At 46.4% G+C, this 18,916-nt stretch overlaps 1 protein-coding gene across 3 annotated transcripts in view; it reads left to right on the plus strand.

The window, feature by feature from the left end:
• The window catches only part of LOC129856931 (intermembrane lipid transfer protein VPS13B-like), a 47,004-nt gene extending 28,430 nt beyond the window's left edge, over nucleotides 1–18,574 (plus strand). For all 3 annotated transcript variants that reach the window (XM_055924714.1, XM_055924715.1, XM_055924713.1), the window contains exons 10-14: nucleotides 8,647–8,817; nucleotides 9,613–9,789; nucleotides 11,201–11,303; nucleotides 15,504–15,753; nucleotides 16,104–18,574. In XM_055924714.1, coding sequence (XP_055780689.1) covers nucleotides 8,647–8,817; nucleotides 9,613–9,789; nucleotides 11,201–11,303; nucleotides 15,504–15,753; nucleotides 16,104–16,349 — 947 coding nt within the window. In that variant the 3' untranslated portion in view covers nucleotides 16,350–18,574. The remainder of the gene's footprint in view (nucleotides 1–8,646; nucleotides 8,818–9,612; nucleotides 9,790–11,200; nucleotides 11,304–15,503; nucleotides 15,754–16,103) is intronic.
• The last annotated feature ends 342 nt before the right edge of the window (nucleotides 18,575–18,916 follow it).

Raw genomic sequence — 18,916 nt, forward strand, 5'->3', positions numbered from 1 at the left:
ACATCTCTAAAGGTACCATACCACATCTCTAAAGGTACCATACCACATCTCTAAAGGCACCACATCTCTAAAGGTACCATACCACATCTCTAATGGTACTATACCACATCTCTAATGGTACCATACCACATCTCTAAAGGTACCATACCACATCTCTAAAGGTACCATACCACCTCTCTAATGGTACCATACCACATCTCTAATGGTACCATACCACATCTCTAATGGTACCATACCACATCTCTAAAGGTACCATACCACATATCTAAAGGTACCATACCACATCTCTAATGGTACCATAACACATCTCTAATGGTACTATACCACATCTCTAATGGTACTATACCACATCTCTAATGGTACCATACCACATCTCTAAAGGAACCATACCACATCTCTAAAGGTACCATACCACATCTCTAAAGGTACCATACCACCTCTCTAAAGGTACCATACCGCATCTCTAAAGGTACCATACCACATCTCTAATGGTACCATACCACATCTCTAAAGGTACCATACCACATCTCTAATGGTACCATACCACATCTCTAAAGGTACCATACCACATCTCTAATGGTACCATACCACATCTCTAATGGTACCATACCACATCTAAAGGTACCATACCACACCACATCTCTAACACATCTCTAAAGGAACCATACCACATCTCTAAAGGTACCATACCACATCTCTAATGGTACCATACCACATCTCTAAAGGTACCATACCACATCTCTAAAGGTACCATACCACATCTCTAATGGTACCATACCACATCTCTAAAGGTACCATACCACATCTCTAAAGGTACCATACCACCTCTCTAATGGTACCATACCACATCTCTAACACACCTCTAATGGCACCATACCACATCTCTAATGGTACCATACCACATCTCTAAAGGAACCATAACACATCTCTAAAGGTACCATACCACATCTCTAAAGATACCACATCTCTAAAGGTACCATACCACATCTCTAACACATCTCTAAAGGTACCATACCACATCTCTAATGGTACTATACCACATCTCTAATGGTACCATACCACATCTCTAAAGGTACCATACCACCTCTCTAAAGGTACCATACCACCTCTCTAATGGTACCATACCACACCTCTGGATAAGAGCGTCTGCTAAATGACTAAAATGTAAATGTAAATGTACCATACCACCTCTCTAATGGTACTATACCACATCTCTAATGGTACCATACCACATCTCTAAAGGTACCATACCACATCTCTAATGGTACCATACCACATCTAAAGGTACCATACCACACCACATCTCTAACACATCTCTAAAGGAACCATACCACATCTCTAAAGGTACCATACCACATCTCTAATGGTACCATACCACATCTCTAATGGTACCATACCACATCTCTAATGGTACCATACCACATCTAAAGGTACCATACCACACCACATCTCTAACACATCTCTAAAGGTACCATACCACATCTCTAATGGTACCATACCACATCTCTAATGGTACCATACCACATCTCTAATGGTACCATACCACATCTCTAAAGGTACCATACCACATCTCTAAAGGTACCATACCACATCTCTAATGGTACCATACCACATCTCTAATGGTACCATACCACATCTCTAAAGGTACCATACCACATCTCTAAAGGTACCATACCACATCTCTAAAGGTACCATACCACATCTCTAATGGTACCATACCACATCGCTAAAGGTACCATACCACATCTCTAAAGGTACCATACCACATCTCTAAAGGTACCATACCACCTCTCTAATGGTACCATACCACATCTCTAATGGTACCATACCACATCTCTAATGGTACCATACCACATCTCTAAAGGTACCATAACACATATCTAAAGGTACCATACCACATCTCTAAAGGCACCACATCTCTAAAGGTACCATACCACATCTCTAATGGTACTATACCACATCTCTAAAGGTACCATACCACATCTCTAATGGTACCATACCACATCTCTAAAGGTACCATACCACATCTCTAAAGGTACCATACCACATCTCTAAAGGTACCATACCACATCTCTAAAGGCACCACATCTCTAAAGGTACCATACCACATCTCTAATGGTACTATACCACATCTCTAATGGTACCATACCACATCTCTAAAGGTACCATACCACATCTCTAAAGGTACCATACCACATCTCTAAAGGTACCATACCACCTCTCTAATGGTACCATACCACATCTCTAATGGTACCATACCACATCTCTAATGGTACCATACCACATCTCTAAAGGTACCATACCACATATCTAAAGGTACCATACCACATCTCTAATGGTACCATAACACATCTCTAATGGTACTATACCACATCTCTAATGGTACTATACCACATCTCTAATGGTACTATACCACATCTCTAATGGTACCATACCACATCTCTAAAGGAACCATACCACATCTCTAAAGGTACCATACCACATCTCTAATGGTACCATACCACATCTCTAAAGGTACCATACCACATCTCTAAAGGCACCACATCTCTAAAGGTACCATACCACATCTCTAATGGTACTATACCACATCTCTAAAGGTACCATACCACATCTCTAATGGTACCATACCACATCTCTAAAGGTACCATACCACATCTCTAAAGGTACCATACCACATCTCTAAAGGCACCACATCTCTAAAGGTACCATACCACATCTCTAATGGTACTATACCACATCTCTAATGGTACCATACCACATCTCTAAAGGTACCATACCACATCTCTAAAGGTACCATACCACATCTCTAAAGGTACCATACCACCTCTCTAATGGTACCATACCACATCTCTAATGGTACCATACCACATCTCTAATGGTACCATACCACATCTCTAAAGGTACCATACCACATATCTAAAGGTACCATACCACATCTCTAATGGTACCATAACACATCTCTAATGGTACCATACCACATCTCTAATGGTACCATACCACATCTAAAGGTACCATACCACACCACATCTCTAATGGTACCATACCACATCTCTAATGGTACCATACCACATCTCTAATGGTACCATACCACATCTCTAAAGGTACCATACCACATCTCTAAAGGTACCATACCACATCTCTAATGGTACCATACCACATCTCTAATGGTACCATACCACATCTCTAAAGGTACCATACCACATCTCTAAAGGTACCATACCACATCTCTAAAGGTACCATACCACATCTCTAATGGTACCATACCACATCGCTAAAGGTACCATACCACATCTCTAAAGGTACCATACCACATCTCTAAAGGTACCATACCACCTCTCTAATGGTACCATACCACATCTCTAATGGTACCATACCACATCTCTAATGGTACCATACCACATCTCTAAAGGTACCATAACACATATCTAAAGGTACCACATCTCTAAAGGTACCATACCACATCTCTAATGGTACCATACCACATCTCTAAAGGTACCATACCACATCTCTAAAGGCACCACATCTCTAAAGGTACCATACCACATCTCTAATGGTACTATACCACATCTCTAAAGGTACCATACCACATCTCTAATGGTACCATACCACATCTCTAAAGGTACCATACCACATCTCTAAAGGTACCATACCACATCTCTAAAGGTACCATACCACATCTCTAAAGGCACCACATCTCTAAAGGTACCATACCACATCTCTAATGGTACTATACCACATCTCTAATGGTACCATACCACATCTCTAAAGGTACCATACCACATCTCTAAAGGTACCATACCACCTCTCTAAAGGTACCATACCACCTCTCTAATGGTACCATACCACATCTCTAATGGTACCATACCACATCTCTAATGGTACCATACCACATCTCTAATGGTACTATACCACATCTCTAATGGTTCTATACCACATCTCTAATGGTACCATACCACATCTCTAAAGGAACCATACCACATCTCTAAAGGTACCATACCACATCTCTAAAGGTACCATACCACCTCTCTAAAGGTACCATACCGCATCTCTAAAGGTACCATACCACATCTCTAAAGGTACCATACCACATCTCTAATGGTACCATACCACATCTCTAAAGGTACCATACCACATCTCTAATGGTACCATACCACATCTCTAATGGTACCATACCACATCTAAAGGTACCATACCACACCACATCTCTAACACATCTCTAAAGGAACCATACCACATCTCTAAAGGTACCATACCACATCTCTAATGGTACCATACCACATCTCTAATGGTACCATACCACATCTCTAAAGGTACCATACCACATCTCTAATGGTACCATACCACATCTCTAATGGTACCATACCACATCTCTAAAGGTACCATACCACATCTCTAAAGGTACCATACCACCTCTCTAATGGTACCATACCACATCTCTAACACACCTCTAATGGCACCATACCACATCTCTAATGGTACCATACCACATCTCTAAAGGAACCATAACACATCTCTAAAGGTACCATACCACATCTCTAAAGGCACCATACCACATCTCTAACACATCTCTAAAGGTACCATACCACATCTCTAATGGTACTATACCACATCTCTAATGGTACCATACCACATCTCTAAAGGTACCATACCACCTCTCTAAAGGTACCATACCACCTCTCTAATGGTACCATACCACACCTCTAATGGCACCATACCACAGCTCTGGATAAGAGCGTCTGCTAAATGACTAAAATGTAAATGTAAATGTACCATACCACCTCTCTAATGGTACTATACCACATCTCTAATGGTACCATACCACATCTCTAAAGGTACCATACCACCTCTCTAATGGTACCATACCACATCTCTAAAGGTACCATACCACATCTCTAATGGTACCATACCACATCTCTAAAGGTACCATACCACATCTCTAATGGTACCATACCGCATCTCTAACACATCTCTAAAGGTACCATACCACATCTCTAATGGTACCATACCACATCTCTAAAGGTACCATACCACATCTCTAAAGGTACCATACCACATCTCTAATGGTACCATACCACATCTCTAAAGGTACCATACCACATCTCTAAAGGTACCATACCACATCTCTAAAGGTACCATACCACATCTCTAAAGGTACCATACCACATCTCTAAAGGTACCATACCACATCTCTAATGGTACCATACCACATCTCTAATGGTACCATACCACATCTCTAATGGTACCATACCACATCTCTAAAGGTACCATACCACATCTCTAAAGGTACCATACCACATCTCTAATGGTACCATACCACATCTCTAATGGTACCATACCACATCTAAAGGTACCATACCACACCACATCTCTAACACATCTCTAAAGGAACCATACCACATCTCTAAAGGTACCATACCACATCTCTAATGGTACCATACCACATCTCTAATGGTACCATACCACATCTCTAATGGTACCATACCACATCTAAAGGTACCATACCACACCACATCTCTAACACATCTCTAAAGGTACCATACCACATCTCTAATGGTACCATACCACATCTCTAATGGTACCATACCACATCTCTAATGGTACCATACCACATCTCTAAAGGTACCATACCACATCTCTAAAGGTACCATACCACATCTCTAATGGTACCATACCACATCTCTAATGGTACCATACCACATCTCTAAAGGTACCATACCACATCTCTAAAGGTACCATACCACATCTCTAAAGGTACCATACCACATCTCTAATGGTACCATACCACATCGCTAAAGGTACCATACCACATCTCTAAAGGTACCATACCACATCTCTAAAGGTACCATACCACCTCTCTAATGGTACCATACCACATCTCTAATGGTACCATACCACATCTCTAATGGTACCATACCACATCTCTAAAGGTACCATAACACATATCTAAAGGTACCATACCACATCTCTAAAGGCACCACATCTCTAAAGGTACCATACCACATCTCTAATGGTACTATACCACATCTCTAAAGGTACCATACCACATCTCTAAAGGTACCATACCACATCTCTAAAGGTACCATACCACATCTCTAAAGGTACCATACCACATCTCTAAAGGCACCACATCTCTAAAGGTACCATACCACATCTCTAATGGTACTATACCACATCTCTAATGGTACCATACCACATCTCTAAAGGTACCATACCACATCTCTAAAGGTACCATACCACATCTCTAAAGGTACCATACCACCTCTCTAATGGTACCATACCACATCTCTAATGGTACCATACCACATCTCTAATGGTACCATACCACATCTCTAAAGGTACCATACCACATATCTAAAGGTACCATACCACATCTCTAATGGTACCATAACACATCTCTAATGGTACTATACCACATCTCTAATGGTACTATACCACATCTCTAATGGTACCATACCACATCTCTAAAGGAACCATACCACATCTCTAAAGGTACCATACCACATCTCTAAAGGTACCATACCACCTCTCTAAAGGTACCATACCGCATCTCTAAAGGTACCATACCACATCTCTAAAGGTACCATACCGCATCTCTAACACATCTCTAAAGGTACCATACCACATCTCTAATGGTACCATACCACATCTCTAAAGGCACCATACCACATCTCTAATGGTACCATACCACATCTCTAAAGGTACCATACCACATCTCTAATGGTACCATACCACATCTCTAAAGGTACCATACCACATCTCTAATGGTACCATACCACATCTCTAATGGTACCATACCACATCTCTAATGGTACCATACCACATCTAAAGGTACCATACCACACCACATCTCTAACACATCTCTAAAGGAACCATACCACATCTCTAAAGGTACCATACCACATCTCTAATGGTACCATACCACATCTCTAATGGTACCATACCACATCTCTAAAGGTACCATACCACATCTCTAAAGGTACCATACCACATCTCTAATGGTACCATACCACATCTCTAAAGGTACCATACCACATCTCTAAAGGTACCATACCACCTCTCTAATGGTACCATACCACATCTCTAACACACCTCTAATGGCACCATACCACATCTCTAATGGTACCATACCACATCTCTAAAGGAACCATAACACATCTCTAAAGGTACCATACCACATCTCTAAAGGCACCACATCTCTAAAGGTACCATACCATATCTCTAACACATCTCTAAAGGTACCATACCACATCTCTAATGGTACTATACCACATCTCTAATGGTACCATACCACATCTCTAAAGGTACCATACCACCTCTCTAAAGGTACCATACCACCTCTCTAATGGTACCATACCACACCTCTAATGGCACCATACCACAGCTCTGGATAAGAGCGTCTGCTAAATGACTAAAATGTAAATGTACCATACCACCTCTCTAATGGTACTATACCACATCTCTAATGGTACCATACCACATCTCTAAAGGTACCATACCACCTCTCTAATGGTACCATACCACATCTCTAAAGGTACCATACCACATCTCTAATGGTACCATACCACATCTCTAAAGGTACCATACCACATCTCTAATGGTACCATACCGCATCTCTAACACATCTCTAAAGGTACCATACCACATCTCTAATGGTACCATACCACATCTCTAAAGGTACCATACCACATCTCTAAAGGTACCATACCACATCTCTAAAGGTACCATACCACATCTCTAAAGGTACCATACCACATCTCTAAAGGTACCATACCACATCTCTAAAGGTACCATACCACATCTCTAAAGGTACCATACCACATCTCTAAAGGTACCATACCACATCTCTAATGGTACCATACCACATCTCTAAAGGTACCATACCACATCTCTAATGGTACCATACCACATCTCTAATGGTACCATACCACATCTAAAGGTACCATACCACACCACATCTCTAACACATCTCTAAAGGAACCATACCACATCTCTAAAGGTACCATACCACATCTCTAATGGTACCATACCACATCTCTAATGGTACCATACCACATCTAAAGGTACCATACCACACCACATCTCTAACACATCTCTAAAGGAACCATACCACATCTCTAAAGGTACCATACCACATCTCTAATGGTACCATACCACATCTCTAATGGTACCATACCACATCTCTAAAGGTACCATACCACATCTCTAATGGTACCATACCACATCTCTAAAGGTACCATACCACATCTCTAAAGGTACCATACCACATCTCTAATGGTACCATACCACATCTCTAATGGTACCATACCACATCTCTAAAGGTACCATACCACATCTCTAAAGGTACCATACCACATCTCTAAAGGTACCATACCACATCTCTAATGGTACCATACCACATCGCTAAAGGTACCATACCACATCTCTAAAGGTACCATACCACATCTCTAAAGGTACCATACCACATCTCTAATGGTACCATACCACATCTCTAAAGGCACCATACCACATCTCTAAAGGTACCATACCTAGTAGCGAGGCATCTGTTGGTCTGAAATATAAACTCAGGATTGTGCCTTTAAATCCTGTATATTTTTAAACAGGTCTGGGAACAGGTTAGTCAGTTAATTCTCCTGTCTCTTCCTATAGGCACGCTGACGTCCATCACCAACCTGGCGACCAGCCTGGCCAGGAACATGGACCGGCTGTCCCTGGATGAGGAGCACTATACCAGGCAGGAGGAGTGGAGGAGACAGCTACCTGAGAGCCTGGGGGACGGACTCAGACAGGGCCTGTCTAGACTGGGCATCAGCCTACTGGGTGGGTAGAGTATAGACAGACAGTCAGTCAGTCAGCAAGTCACTCAGCCAGCCAGTCAGTCACTCACTCAGTCAGCCAGTCAGTCAGTTAGCCAGACAGTCAGCCATTCACTCAGCCAGTCAGCCAGTCAGTCAGTTAGCCAGACAGTCAGCAAGTCACTCAGCCAGCCAGTCAGTCACTCAGTCAGCCAGTCAGTCAGTTAGCCAGACAGTCAGCAAGTCACTCAGCCAGCCAGTCAGTCACTCAGCCAGCCAGTCAGTCACTCAGTCAGCCAGTCAGTCAGTTAGCCAGCCAGTCAGCCATTCACTCAGCCAGTCAGCCAGACAGTCAGCCAGTCACTCAGCCAGTCAGCCAGTCAGCCAGTCACTCAGCCAGTCAGCCAGTCACTCAGCCAGTCAGCCAGTCACTCAGACAGTTAGCCGGTCACTCAGACAGTCACTCAGCCAGTCACTCAGCCATACATGATTCTCTGTTGTAATACATGATACTCTGTTGTAATACATGATACTCTGTTGTAATACATGATACTTTGTTATGATACTCTGTTGTAATACATGATACTATGTTGTAATACATGATACTCTGTTGTAATACGTGATACTCTGTTGTAATACATGATACTCTGTTGTAATACGTGATACTCTGTTGTAATACATGATACTCTGTTGTAATACGTGATACTCTGTTGTAATACATGATACTCTGTTGTAATACATGATACTCTGTTGTAATACATGATACTATGTTGTAATACATGATACTCTGTTGTAATATATGATACTATGTTGTCTCCAGGAGCGATCGCTGGCATCGTGGACCAACCCATGCAGAACTTCCAGCGTGGTTCAGAGATGCAGAGTTCAGCAAGCAGCAAGGCCAAAGGGGTCATCTCTGGGGTGGGGAAAGGCATCGTGGGGGTCTTTACCAAACCTATAGGGGGCGCCGCAGAGCTGGTCTCTCAGACGGGATACGGTGGGTTCACACACTTCACTGTTTATGTTTCATTTAAACATTTCATTTGAGCTTTTATTTTTATTTTACCACTGGCAGGTCAACTCAGAACAAATTCTTTATTTACGACGACGGTCCTGATCGTTTGTTAACACGCCACTGTTCGACAGTAGTGGACACACTTCCAACACAACCGGTGTGTTGTCACTCAGGCCTGACGAAGACCTTCTGGTCAAAACGTTACACATTAAACTTTATGGGAGGATTCCAACGCTTTTACACTGAACTACAAGTCCCCTGTTAAGCAATTGTTGTTTTTCTTTACGAGCCTCCCACTCCAGCTAGCACAGATTACCCCCTCAACAGTACTGTAGTGTTCTGTCCTGGGGGGTCCTGGCAGTATGCTAACACATACAGCCAGGGGGGGGTAGGATCTACAACACACAGGGTGGGGGGGGGGGGGGGGTGGGGGTAGGTTCCAGAGTGCCAGAGCAGTGACATCATCAGCAGTAGGATGTTTTATGACCTGTTTTAAAATGCATGACGTCATCGTGTCACTTCACGGCTGACAGGAAGACGAGGCAACAAGCTGCATATGTAGACACACACACACACACAGAAACACACACAGGAACACACACACACACACACACACACACACACAGGAACACACACACACACACACACAGAAACACACACAGGAACACACACACACACACACACACACACACACACACACACACACAGAAACACACACAGGAACACAGAAACACACACAGGAACACAGACACACACACACACACACACACACACACACACACACACACACACACACACAGGAACACACACACAGGAACACACATACACACACACAGGAACACACACACACACACACACACAGTAACACATACACACACACACACACACACAGTAACACATATACACACACAGTAACACACACACACACACACACACACACACACACACACACACACACACACACACACACACACACACACACACACACACACACACACACACAGTAACACATACACACACACAGTAACACATACACACACACAGTAACACACACACACACACACACACACACACACACACACACACACAGGAACACACACACACACACACACACACACACAGAAACACATACACACACACACAGTAACACACACACACACACACACACACACACACAGGAACACACACACACACACACACACACACACACACAGTAACACACACACACAGGAACACACACACACACATCCTGTGGGCCTTGGGGACTGAGTAGGGGCTAGTCTACTGTACACTGACCCTTTCTGCTTTGGTCTACTCTGTGTGTGTGTGTGTGTGTGTGTGTGTGTGTGTGTGTGTGTGTGTGTGTGTGTGTGTGTGTGGTTGTCCTGAGCAGGTATCCTTCATGGGGCTGGTCTCTGGCAGCTCCCCAAACAGCTGTACCTCCCAGCAGACCAGAAGTCAGCCCTCGCCCCCAACAGTCACGTCAAATACGTCTGGTAAGAGCTGAACTCTACACACACACACACACACACACAGCCCAGGTCCCCAACAGCCACGTCACCTTTATGAAAGGGATCCCTGCTGCTCATTTGCTTCCCCACCAAGCTGCAGGAACGGAGGAGCAAACTGAAGTAGAAGAAGAAGAGATTCAGAAACTCTTGGAGGACCGTGGAATGTATTTAGTAATTAGACAGGGACAGTGTACATTAAACATCATCAATATTACAGTCATGAAACATCCATGTAAATGTGTCCTGGGAAAGTCAGGGTAAACACACATACTCACTACAAAACACACGACATCCCAATACAATAGGATTCTAACGACGACAATAATCTGTTAAAGAAACCACTGTCGTCAGCTGTCCTCTGACATACGAGGAGACACAGGTAACTCAGGTGTACAGGCTTCGGGTTTGATTTGGGCCGGGATTTAAAAAGGTCAAAGTGCACGGTAATCAGTTCAGTTTGTCAAGTCTATGAGCAGTGTATTCCAGTATGTTGTAGCTGTTACTGAGAGGGCTGATTGGCTGAGGGCTGATTGGCTGAGGGCTGATTGGCTGAGGGCTGATTGGCTGATTGGCTGAGGGCTGATTGACTGAGCTCACTGTGTCTGAAATGGACAACGCAGTCCCCTTGTAGCTGTTACTGAGAGGGCTGATTGGCTGAGGGCTGATTGGCTGAGCTGATTGGCTGAGCTCACTGTGTCTGAAATGGACAACGCAGTCCCCTTGTAGCTGTTACTGAGAGGGCTGATTGGCTGAGGGCTGATTGGCTGAGGGCTGATTGGCTGAGGGCTAATTGGCTGAGGGCTGATTGGCTGAGGGCTGATTGGCTGAGGGCTGATTGGCTGAGGGCTGATTGGCTGAGCAGTCCCCTGTAGTTACTGCCCTTTGTTATCCTGGGGGTGGTGTCCTTCAGCATGGCCAGCAGAACCGCCCTGCACCCCTCTGCTGGCTTGGTTCTGGTCGGTCTGGCAGAACCACCCTGCACTCCTCTGCTGGCTTGGTTCTGGTCGGTCTGGCAGAACCACCCTGCACTCCTCTGCTGGCTTGGTTCTGGTCGGTCTGGGAGACCCGCCCTGCACCCCTCTGCTGGCTTGGTTCTGGTCAGTCTGGCAGAACCATCCTGCACCCCTCTGCTGGCTTGGTTCTGGTCGGTCTGGCAGAACCACCCTGCACCCCTCTGCTGGCTTGGTTCTGGTCGGTCTGGCAGAACCACCCTGCACCCCTCTGCTGGCTTGGTTCTGGTCGGTCTGGCAGAACCGCCCTGCACCCCTCTGCTGGCTTGGTTCTGGTCGGTCTGGGAGACCCGATGCTGCTGGAGGTGGTTTCCTTCAGCATGGCCAGCAGAACCGCCTTGCATCCCACTGCTGGAACTAACCAGGCTTGGTCCTAGTCGGTCTGGGAGACCCGATGCTGCTGGAACTAACCAGGCTTGGTCCTAGTCGGTCTGGGAGACCCGATGCTGCTGGAACTAACCAGGTTTGGTCCTAGTCGGTCTGGGAGACCCGATGCTGCTGGAACTAACCAGGTTTGGTCCTAGTCGGTCTGGGAGACCCGATGCTGCTGGAACTAACCAGGTTTGGTCCTAGTCGGTCTGGGAGACCCGATGCTGCTGGAACTAACCAGGTTTGGTCCTAGTCGGTCTGGGAGACCCGATGCTACTGGAACTAACCAGGTTTGGTTCTGGTCGGTCTGGGAGACCCGATGCTGCTGGAACTAACCAGGTTTGGTCCTAGTCGGTCTGGGAGACCCGATGCTGCTGGAACTAACCAGGTTTGGTCCTAGTCGGTCTGGGAGACCCGATGCTGCTGGAACTAACCAGGTTTGGTCCTAGTCGGTCTGGGAGACCCGATGCTGCTGGAACTAACCAGGTTTGGTCCTAGTCGGTCTGGGAGACCCGATGCTGCTGGAACTAACCAGGTTTGGTCCTAGTCGGTCTGGGAGACCCGATGCTGCTGGAACTAACCAGGTTTGGTTCTGGTCGGTCTGGGAGACCCGATGCTGCTGGAACTAACCAGGTTTGGTCCTAGTCGGTCTGGGAGACCCGATGCTGCTGGAACTAACCAGGTTTGGTCCTGGTCGGTCTGGGAGACCCGATGCTGCTGGAACTAACCAGGTTTGGTTCTGGTCGGTCTGGGAGACCCGATGCTGCTGGAGGTGGTTTCCTTCAGCATGGCCAGCAGAACCGCCTTGCATCCCACTGCTGGAACTAACCAGGCTTGGTCCTGGTCGGTCTGGGAGACCCGATGCTGCTGGAACTAACCAGGTTTGGTTCTGGTCGGTCTGGGAGACCCGATGCTGCTGGAACTAACCAGGTTTGGTTCTGGTCGGTCTGGGAGACCCGATGCTGCTGGAACTAACCAGGTTTGGTTCTGGTCGGTCTGGGAGACCCGATGCTGCTGGAACTAACCAGGTTTGGTCCTGGTCGGTCTGGGAGACCCGATGCTGCTGGAACTAACCAGGTTTGGTTCTGGTCGGTCTGGGAGACCCGGTGCTGCTGGAGGTGGTTTTGGAGGGCCAGTAGGAGGCTACTCTTTCCTCTGGTCTAAAAAATAAAATCCCAACGCCCCAGGGTAGTGATTGGGGACATTGCCCTGTGTAGGGTTGGATGGGATGTTAAACGGGTGTCCTGACTGTCTGTGGTCACTACAGATCCCATGGCCCTTATCGTCAGAGTAGGGGTGTTAACCCTGCTGTCCTGGTTAAATCCCCGATCTGGCCCTCCGTCATGGCCACCTAATCATCGTCAGCTTCCTGTTGGCTCTTCCATCCCCCCTCCTCTCCCCTGTAACTACTCCCCAGGTGGTTGCTGTAAATGAGAATGTGTTCTCAGTCAACTGACCTGGTAGAATAAGGAATAAATTAAAATCTGCTTCCATGGAGGGGAAAGGCCGTGCAGGATCGTTTTTATTTTAATGTATTATTTATTTCTCCTTTATTTAACCAGGTAGACCAGTTGAGAACACGTTCTCATTTACAGTTGCGACCTGGTCAAGATAAAGCAAAGCAGTGTGACACATACAACAACATAGAGTTACACATGGAATAAACAAAACATACAGTCAATAATACAGTAGAACAAAAGAAAACAAAAAGTCTATATACAGTGAGTGCAAATGAGGTAAGATAAGGGAGTTAAGGCAATAAATAGGCCGTGGTGGCGAAGTAATTACAATATAGCAATTAAAACACTGGAATGGTAGATGTGCAGAAGATGAATGTGCAAGTAAAGTCTTTAAGCTCTGTGTACTGCTTAAAGCTGTCCAGACTGAATGATCTAGTGACTTAACATGTGTGGTAGTGTTTGAAAACGTACAACATATCTAGTGACTTAACATGTGTAGTAGTGTTTGAATAGGTACAACATATCTAGTGACTTAACATGTGTGGTAGTGTTTGAATAGGTACAACATATCTAGTGACTTAACATGTGTGGTAGTGTTTGAATAGGTACAACATATCTAGTGACTTAACATGTGTGGTAGTGTTTGAATAGGTACAACATATCTAGTGACTTAACATGTGTGGTAGTGTTTGAATAGGTACAACATATCTAGTGACTTAACATGTGTGGTAGTGTTTGAATAGGTACAGTATATCTAGTGACTTAACATGTGTGGTAGTGTTTGAATAGGTTCAACACATTTAGTGACTTAACATGTGTGGTAGTATTTGAATAGGTACAGTATATCTAGTGACTTAACATGTGTGGTAGTGTTTGAATAGGTACAACATATCTAGTGACTTAACATGTGTGGTAGTGTTTGAATAGGTTCAACACATCTAGTGACTTAACATGTGTGGTAGTGTTTGAATAGGTTCAACACATCTAGTGACTTAACATGTGTGGTAGTGTTTGAATAGGTACAACATATCTAGTGACTTAACATGTGTGTATACATTTGTATGGTCATGTGGTCTAATGGGATTCTTGTATATTCATCTGTCGGCGGACCTCTCTCTGCGCTGTGTGTCTGTCTCCTCTTCCTCCCGGCTGACCTCTCTCTGCGCTGTGTGTCTGTCTCCTCTTCCTCCCGGCTGACCTCTCTCTGCGCTGCGTGTCTGTCTCCTCTTCCTCCCGGCTGACCTCTCTCTGTCTCCTCTTCCTCCCGGCTGACCTGTGTCTGTCTCCTCTTCCTCCCGGCTGACCTCTCTGTGCTCTGTGTCTGTCTCCTCTCCCTCCCTCCCCAGGAAGATGCTCCAGTCCCTGGGTCGTCCAGAGGTGCACATGTCCCTGGAGGTGGTGATCGTGTCCGGGTCGGGTCAGGAGCATGCTGGGTGTCTGCTGCTGACAGGGGAGGTGGTGTTTGTGGTCAGTCTGTCTGAGGACACACAACAGCAGGCCTTCCCCATCACTGAGGTGGCCTGTCAACAAGACCCCCACCACCTGGGGGCGCTGACCCTCACGCTGCAGCAGCAGAGACTCACCAACGATGTAGAGGTAGGGGTGGGGGGTGGTGAGGGTGAGATAGGGTAGGGGTGAGGGAGGTAGGGGTGGGGGGTGGTGAGGTGAGGTGAGGGAAGAGGGGTGGGGAAGGTGAGGGTAAGATAGGGTAGGGGTGTAAAAATATTCAGATTTCAGAACATGCAGGAAACATCACTAAACCTCCTCCCCCCTCTCTCCTCTCCTCCCTCTTCCTCCTCCTCCGCTCTCTCCTCCTCCTCTCCTCCTCTTCCTCCCCCCTCCCCTCCCTCTCTCCCCCTCCTCCTCCCCTCTCCCCTCCTCCCCTCCTCCTCCCCTCTCCCCTCCTCCTCCTCGCCCCTCCTCCCCTCTCTCCTCCTCCCCCTCAGGGTGACAGTGGGAGGGAGTTGTCAGAGCAGCAGTATGGTCGCCTGGTGGACTATGTGACTCGTGCGTCTGCGTTCCTCTCCCCCTCGGCCTCGTCCCTCCAGCAGGCTCCTCCCATCACCCCGGCCGAGCCTCCGCCCGCCGTCACCAAGACCTACCGTTACCTGGTCGACCCCGCCCACGCCGCCGTGTTCGTCTCCAAGTTCACCATGGTCAAGAACAAGGCGCTACGCATCGGCTTCCACTGACTCACCTGTACACACACACACACTCACCTGTACACACACACACACACCTGTACACACACCTTTACAGAGACGCTGACACACCTGTACACACCTGTACACACACACCTTTACAGAGACGCTGACACAACTGTACACACACACCTTTACAGAGACGCTGACACACCTGTACACACACACACACACACACCTGTACACACACCTTTACAGAGACGCTGACACACCTGTACACACCTGTACACACACACCTTTACACACACACACACACTCACCTGTACACACACCTTTACAGAGACGCTGACACACCTGTACACACCTTTACACACACACCTGTACACACACACCTGTACACACACACCTTTACAGAGACGCTGACACACCTGTACACACACACCTTTACAGAGACGCTGACACACCTGTACACACACACCTTTACAGAGACGCTGACACACCTGTACACACCTGTACACACACACACACCTTTACAGAGACGCTGACACACCTGTACACACACACCTTTACAGAGACGCTGACACACCTGTACACACACACACACCTTTACAGAGACGCTGACACACCTGTACACACACACACACCTGTACACACACACACCTGTACACACACACCTTTACAGAGACGCTGACACACACTCGTACAGAGAAACACCTGTACACACACACACACACCTTTACAGAGACGCTGACACACCTGTACACACACACACCTTTACAGAGACCCTGACACACACTCGTACAGAGACACACCTGTACACACACACACACACCTTTACAGAGACCCTGACACACACTCGTACAGAGACACACCTGTACACACACACACACACCTTTACAGAGATCCTGTACACACACACACACCTTTACAGAGACGCTGACACACCTGTACACACACACACCTGTACACACACACACCTGTACACACACCTGTACACACACACACACACCTGTACACACACACACACACCTGTACAGAGACCCACCTGTTGTCGTCTCTCTTTAGGTTGAACATCCACAAACTGCCTTTAATGTCCTCTATGCATTATGAAACGTTGCACCCCATCATAGATTAAAGGGAAGAGGGTTTCAACTTGGATTTACTCTTAAACATTTCAAGAAAACACCTGTGGCAGTGAACACTAATGTTGAGACTGGAGGGGACTGTACGTCCCAATGCCACCCTAATCCCTATATAGTGCACTACTTTAGCCCAGGCCCCATAGGCCCCTGTGTTGGGAATAGGTTGCCATTTGGTCGTTTCACCCGTCATATTGTCCTTAACCGAGTTTCTCTGTGCTCTTTATTCCTGTGTAACTGAGCTGTTTAAAGCCGAGAGCCTCTCTGACTGGGTCACGGTGCCAGTGGTGTCGCGGTGCCAGTGGTGTCGCGGTGCCAGTGGTGTCGCGGTGCCAGTGGTGTCGCGGTGCCAGTGGTGTCGCGGTGCCAGTGGTGTCGCGGTGCCAGTGGTGTCGCGGTGCCAGTGGTGTCGCGGTGCCAGTGGTGTCGCGGTGCCAGTGGTGTCGCGGTGCCAGTGGTGTCGCGGTGCCAGTGGTGTCGCGGTGCCAGTGGTGTCGCGGTGCCAGTGGTGTCGCGGTGCCAGTGGTGTCGCGGTGCCAGTGGTGTCGCGGTGCCAGTGGTGTCGCGGTGCCAGTGGTGTCGCGGTGCCAGTGGTGTCGCGGTGCCAGTGGTGTCGCGGTGCCAGTGGTGTCATGGTGCCAGTGGGGTCACGGTGCCAGTGGTGTCAGACGAACGCTCAGGAGAAATGGTTCATATCCAAAAGCTGTCGACCAAAACATGGTTGTGGGATTCGTCGCTTTTCAAATGTATTTTTGTTTCTTCTAGAAGACGTAACACATTACGATGAGATGTTTAACTCGTTTAGTTCTGTGTATTTTGAGTTCATACCCAATATCATTACCTTGTTTTAATTCTGTTAAAACACAGTTTTTGTACTCTAATGCTTTTGATGGTCTGGATCACGTGTCCAACTCCATTCCACGGAGGTCTGAGGGGGTTTTCCCTCCTCCCTTTGTACTTGATTGATTAATTAAGGTAACTAATTAGTAAAGAACTCCCCCTCACCTGGTTGGCTAGGTGTTAACTGAGAGGAAGGACCTGCAGACGCCAGGACCTCCGTGGACAGAGTTGGACCCCTCCTGGTCTACCTGGATAATATATTGTATTAATGACATTCTAATAAAATATTGAAGTTGGGATGTCACGTGGTTCCTTGACCAATAGCACATGCTCAGGTTATTAAAGTTAGTCGATCTACTATGTATTGTTCAGGGTTGGATTGCCAGCCAATAGGAGGTGACATTAGGGCTCAGTATTATCCTGACTAGGAGGTGACATTAGGGCTCAGTATTATCCTGACAAAGCCACTAGGAGGTGACATTAGGGCTCAGTATTATCCTGACAAAGCCACTAGGAGGTGACATTAGGGCTCAGTATTATCCTGACAAAGCCACTAGGAGATGACATTAGGGCTCAGTATTATCCTGACAAAGCCACTAGGAGGCGACATTAGGGCTCAGTATTATCCTGACAAGGAGG

The sequence above is a fragment of the Salvelinus fontinalis genome, chromosome 6, assembly GCF_029448725.1.
Source record: "Salvelinus fontinalis isolate EN_2023a chromosome 6, ASM2944872v1, whole genome shotgun sequence".
Classification (NCBI taxonomy): domain Eukaryota; kingdom Metazoa; phylum Chordata; class Actinopteri; order Salmoniformes; family Salmonidae; genus Salvelinus; species Salvelinus fontinalis.